Source organism: Amphibalanus amphitrite, unplaced genomic scaffold (assembly GCF_019059575.1).
Source record: "Amphibalanus amphitrite isolate SeventyFive unplaced genomic scaffold, NRLGWU_Aamphi_draft 001729F_arrow, whole genome shotgun sequence".
In the NCBI taxonomy this organism is placed as follows: Eukaryota; Metazoa; Arthropoda; class Thecostraca; order Balanomorpha; family Balanidae; genus Amphibalanus; species Amphibalanus amphitrite.
Genome location: NW_024883222.1, coordinates 1 through 6,122, shown reverse-complemented (window position 1 = coordinate 6,122; position 6,122 = coordinate 1). Strand labels below are relative to the sequence as shown.

The window sequence follows — 6,122 nt, the reverse complement described above, 5'->3', positions numbered from 1 at the left end:
TCTCTCTCTCTCTCTCTCTCTCTCTCTCTCTCTCTCTCTCTCTCTCTCTCTCGCTCACCGTTGTGCAGGTTCCCCTCTTCAGCTCGACTGGATTACAATGCCTTTTTCTCTCATTTCTATCGTGAAAATCTGAGATCGGTGATATGCATTCACGGTAGGTAATTACGAGCGGGCGAGCGCAGCGAGCAAGCTAGGTACGTACCTATAGTGAATAGTTTAACTCGAAGGCCACGTCGCCCAAATGAATAACGAATATTATTTTTCCGCATTGTGCATTATGAGGATTTGGTCGTTACTGCGCACTACCAAACACAAATCACTTGATATTATGTTGTTTTTCATAGATTTCCCAGTACAGGTTCAGAACAATAGCATGCCACAACCAATGGAAAATTAGCATAAAGAAACTGCATCCCCATCGACGGGGAAACGTTTCAACACTACCTGAATGAACACCTCTGATCAAATATACGGCGCTAGCGACCGTCATAAAATGTTTCCTAACATAGCAAGTAGAGATTAAGTAGCTGGGCACAAGGTCAAGGACTCAGCATCTTCAAAAACGCACATACAAAACGGCACACAGTTCAAAAGCACTATCGTTGAAGACCAATTAACTAAGCCAGAACGCCAGAACACACACTCTTCATTCAGATCATAACATAATGCATTATGCCATTATAGAGCCCCACAATACATAAGTAATTCCACTATAGTTAGTAAATTGTTTGTCAATTATAATCTCACATTGTCATCACATACATACTTCACCAAGACAACAAATAATAATGATACATATTAGGCAACATCACCGAATACAAGCATCAAAATAAAGCGACTATAAATGCAATATCTTGTTGCACTATGGGCCACGAGCTCTGGCCGCGGGAGAGAGCACACTGAGTAGACATGTCACACATTAGTCACAGCACACACGCGTTACGACCACTCTCTGAAGTTTCCACACACACCGGCGAGTGATAGCGGCCCGGCCCGGCCAGCCAGCGGCGGGGCTGGGCTGCCTCGGGGGACGGGGATCGCTGCAGCGCCGCCGGAGGACCCACCGGCCACAAACACACGCGGACTGGAGCGGAGCGGAACGGCAGAGCGAGACGCGCCGGCCGAACGGTAGAACCAGGGCACTAAAGAGTCGGTAGAACGGTCAGACATGTTCCAAGAACAGCGGAGAATGCGAGAATAATGGACCAGACACCGATGATTCAATGTAAGCGATGACACTGGAAACAACACTGGAAGGAATGTTCCAATTCGATGACAACTGACACATGGACTAGCTACACCAGCAAACCGCCTAGATCCGGCACATCGAGAAAGAAGCCGAACGTTGTGACCAATCTACTCGTAAGTAATTACCTTACAGATGACATGGCAACACACCAGGGGTAAACAATAGATTGTCGCATCGCCGAAACGATATCGGGCCGGTGTTAAGGGCGGCCGCAGACCCCTCAGAAAGCTCACTGGATCGACACCAAACCACTGAACACATGCCCTAAACATCATACGAACCCATGAAACCCCTAGAAGTCACTGCTAGTCTCCGACGACGGGGCCGCCTCTGCAGCAGCCTGGCTCTCACAGCTAAAGCACAGCGTTCGTCTCACAGTCTGTCGGCCGATATGCACAGTTGCACCGCGAACCATCCGCTCCGCGGCCAGCCGGCCCCGTCCGGAGCGTCCGGCCTCCCCGGGAGAGCGCACCAGCGTCCTCATGGCAGACCGAGAGATATCACAGGCGAACGGAGAGAGCGCGAGAGGAGATGGAGAGAGCTAGGAGCGGACCAAAAGTACCGAAATATTCCGGAATTATCCTGTCACACCAGATCATTGAGAGCCACACAGTGAACAGACCTCACTGTGTCGGCGTAGCTGTCTTGAAGACCAGAGTAGCAGTCCTACTGCTATGGCTGGCAGCTGCGGTTGATGGGACTCCAGAAGTGGGAAGTAGCGGACTGGAGACGACGGAAAACACTCGTTGATGGCCATTAATTACTGCGCTCTGTCAGCTTCAGAGGCCGGGCCGCCTACCTCCGGGGCTGGGCCACAGCTGACCGGCGGGCGCCACAGGGCTGACCACCGCTCTCACGCCCTCAGCGCAGAGTGACGGGCTGGTCGAGCTGCGCCGTCTGACCCCGCTATAACACAGTAAACCAGAGACAGCCGGACCCCTCCGCCGCAGGCCGACACAGGTGAGCGGCCCGTGAGGTCACGAGCTGTCCGGCGGCGCCGCGCCGCCCGCGCGGCCGCCGGCGGGCCCCGGTCAGGCCGGTGGCGCGGCCGCCAGCGCGTCGCGCAGCCCGGCGTTGTAGTAGACCATCAGGATGCCGAGCATCTTGGTCTTCTCGTCGGATTGGGCGAGCAGCAGGGCGCAGCGCGTGTGCGTGGTGGGCCCGTCGGCCTGCCGGTCAGCGCGCAGCAGCTCCTGGCGGCGGCTCTCCTCAGAGTCCAGCTCCGCCTGCAGCTTCGACACCTGTCGACACACACAGACAGACATACAGGGATTAGCGGAGACAGTCTACATAGATCCGCCTGCAGCTTCGACAACTGTCGACAGTGACACAGACATACGGTGGATGTTAGCCCGGCCGTAGGTCATAAACGACGGGCTTTAAAATGTTGAGTGACGTCGAACTAAATTTTGTTTGGGATATGCACCCTCTTTGTTCACAATTACATATTAACAGGAATGTCTAGCATAATTTGATTTGTCTTCCTATGTCGATAGTTTTGCGACTTGCGAGAGCTTCGGTATGTTATTTTAGGGACTGGGCCAAAACTTCATTATCTCAACCAAACTCTTCTGCTCTGTTACCGTGGTTAAGGATATTTAACAATGATACGCATCCGAGTGGGTACAATGGGAAGTCTGAGCTCGGCAAGGGGAATGGGAGCACATAGCGGGGATCCGGGTCATGTCAGACGCTCTAACTAAGGAGACCGTCTCTGTTGCAAGCGGCGCGTGCCGGTGGACGGGTCGGACCGCCCGTGAGCCGCGCTCGGCCGGCGCTCCCTGGCACGCCGCCAGCGCTCCGGGAGCCCCTGGCGGCGGCGCCGCGAACCAGCGGACGCGCGCGGCCCATCGCTGCCGCTGCCACTCGCGAGTGATGGCCGGGGAATCGGGTGTCAGCCGCTGCACGGTGAAAATAGCTGATTACGTGCCCGCTGCGAGCATAGGGCAGGCTCGAGCGCCCTTAATGAAACTATGATAAAGTTCATGGCCTATCGAATTTCGCAGGAATTCCTTCCGGACTTCCCGGGTCTCGCCTCAACGTTATCTGACAATTCAGCAGAGACAGGGAGGGCCTTCACACTTATAAACTTTTGGACGGTTTTTAAACTGCACATCCCAGCACCATCATGCCAGTTTCTTTTTAAAAAAATTTGACGTTGTGAGTCTCCACTACCTAGCCAGTCCCGTCAACACATTGCTGAGTCATAACACATCAGCTATTCCTTCTCGTACAATTTGCCCGTCCCCTACCATGTTTTCGAGTCGGTCGCGGCAAACGGCCTCTCTGTATAATGCTTGCGATTATCCCGCCCGTCCCCTACCATGTTTTCGAGTCGGTCTCGGCGGGCGGCCGGCTCCATCTCGCAGTAGAGCTGGCAGCCGAGCTCGCGCGCCGCCAGCACCAGGTTCTCGTTGTTGGCGCAGCTCTGCATGTTGGAGAGCGCCACGTCCAGCTCTTCGTCACTGTCACACTCGCCGCCGGCGCCGGCCGCGAACGGCGAGCCCGCCGTCAGCGAGCTCTGCAGAGGGAAGGGGGAGGGGAGGTCACCGGCGCCGGCCGCGAACGGCGAGCCCGCCGTCAGGGAGCTCTGTGGGGACGGGGGGGAGGGGAGGTCACCGGCGCCCGCCGTCAGACAGCTTTGTGGGGCATGAGAGGGGGAGGGGAGGTCACCAGTGCGACAAACCCGCTGTCGGGGAACGGGAGAGGGGGAGAGGCCACCGGTGCCCGCAGTCAGGGAGCTCTGTGGGGAGGGGAGGGGGAGGTTACCTAAGGGTTGGGGAGGGCGTATTAGTCAACCGGGGAATGAATGAAATGTTATTTGCAGCGGAAGAAGAACAGAAGGAGAGTAACGGAAGTTGATTCCGAAACTACCATGAAAGGTGAAAAAATAATGAATTATAAAACCGAAGACAAAAAACATTAAACAGAAATGAGAGGAAAACAGCACAAAGGCAAAACCTTTCAAAAGCATGCTTAGGACAAAAACGAAGCCATAAGGATATATGCAACGTCGCACAATTAACGAGAGACCGTCACTAGAGAAACAAGAAATTCACGTCTCGATAAAACCAGATTGAGGCGCAAACGATTTAACACTGATACAGCCGTCACCCAGACAGGACAGGGTTACCCACAGAGACAAGCCACGCTCCAGACAGGACGGTGTTTCCCCACCACCGGGCCAGACACACCACTCGACGCCCGACGGCACTCCCCGAGAAGCTACAGTAAACACACGGGCACTCACGGACCGCGCTCACGCGGGTTCAATTCCGGTGAGAGTCCGCACTTTCGGCCTTCGGTAGGAGCGGCCAACTGACGCGGCCAGAGTATATTCTCTGGGAAGAGCGGCGCCGTCGGCGGGTAACGAAGTGTCTCTAAAACTGGTTTGCTTACAAATTAGATATTAGCTTGTCCCCAACAAACTCAGCTACTACGTTGTGGAGGGTGCGGACTGAGAACTTAATCGTTAAAATACCTGCTCTAAAAATACTGTTATTTTAAAGGCCCGACTACACTAAACCATTCACTACAATCAACAGCAGGTGCGTCAGCAGTCGTGGAAGACAATGCATGCCCTTAGAATGACCCCGACCAGTCCAACAGAAATACTCTGAAACTACTCATCAGTTTACCGGTCTGTCGTCAACAACTAACACACCAAACAAGCCCGACCTTCCCCGCGCCACCCTCGGCCACCGTCAGTGTTTACAGCCCCCGCCCCCGCGCAGGGTGAGGCGGTTCACCCGGCGCTCGCTCCTACCTTCCTGCTGGCCGCCGGTGAGCGCTGCGGTGACGGCGGCAGGCTGGCGGACAGGCCCCGCTGCAGGCCGGCAGACGGCGGCGCCAGGTTCTGTGCCGAGCCCGTCCGCTTCAGGCCGGCGGAACCCAGCGTGGCCATCAGCGTGTTGAGCCGCCGCCGGCGCTGTCAGACCAGTGCGGTTAGTCCCCGGCGGGCGGGCGGCGGCCCGACCCCGTGCACAGCTGACGACACTACTGCCCCGGGTGGTACTCAGAAACGGGTGTGGGGGCGGAAAGGTCCGGAATGGGTAGGACGTCAGACGTATGGGTATCACCCGGATTTAAAACAAATGATAGCGTTTTTAGGTGATATTCGCCGTTTCGTGCTTGCTATTTTGATGCAAGAATGAACACTTTTTTTTAATTCACATGGTGATTTCAAGAATGAACAAGCCATTGCTCCAGCTCGTAAAGCTATTGTAACGATTCTGTCAGTCACTGCAATTTTCGTCCAGGCATACGGCTAGAGAGGTAGCCTCTTGCGACTGTTGTTATGGAGAGTGTAGGATGATAATTTCAATCATAGACCTCTGTTTCAAAAGCGCTGACGGCTGGGAAGGAAAGAGTATCGGAAACTGTTTTTCGGATGGAAGACGGAAGGACGCCAGGGTCTGGTGGTTAGATTTCGAATAAAGCACTTCCCAAGCAACATCATACAATGTCAGCACTCCCCGACAATTCGATCAACCTATGCGAATGGAGCCTCCCTACAGCCCCTGTCAACCATGCCATACATGCTACAGGCATCAGGCAGTCAGATGCCCCACAAATACCCCACAATACTATTTCGGTAAACACTACACACGACGGGCTAAAGACAAGATCTAGTGACTAACTTTGAAACACTTCACAGGGAAAATTCAGAGTACAATCACTTTTTCTGCAGGTAAGTTCACGTTCAGCAGCAGGGACATCGCACACGGTTTTTACATGAAAACTGCCCGGACGCAAGTGGACATAAAGCGCTTTTCACAAGCGCTTCACACTCAGAATTCTCAGTAGCCATCCTGGGAACGATAACGGACGAGGGAGACGGGCATCCCAGTGAGCGCTCAGTCAGAGCTGTACA

General features: G+C 54.4%; 1 protein-coding gene across 1 annotated transcript; it reads right to left on the bottom strand.

The window, feature by feature from the left end:
* Nucleotides 1-316: 316 nt before the first annotated feature.
* LOC122374867 lies at nt 317-5,173 on the bottom strand. Its single transcript, XM_043353887.1, has 3 exons — nt 5,016-5,173; nt 3,573-3,770; nt 317-2,490 (listed from the first exon to the last, which is right to left on the bottom strand). Exons 1-3 carry the CDS (start codon nt 5,151-5,153, stop codon nt 2,281-2,283), a joined length of 546 nt encoding a protein of 181 aa, XP_043209822.1. The 5' UTR covers nt 5,154-5,173; the 3' UTR covers nt 317-2,280.
* Nucleotides 5,174-6,122: the final 949 nt, after the last annotated feature.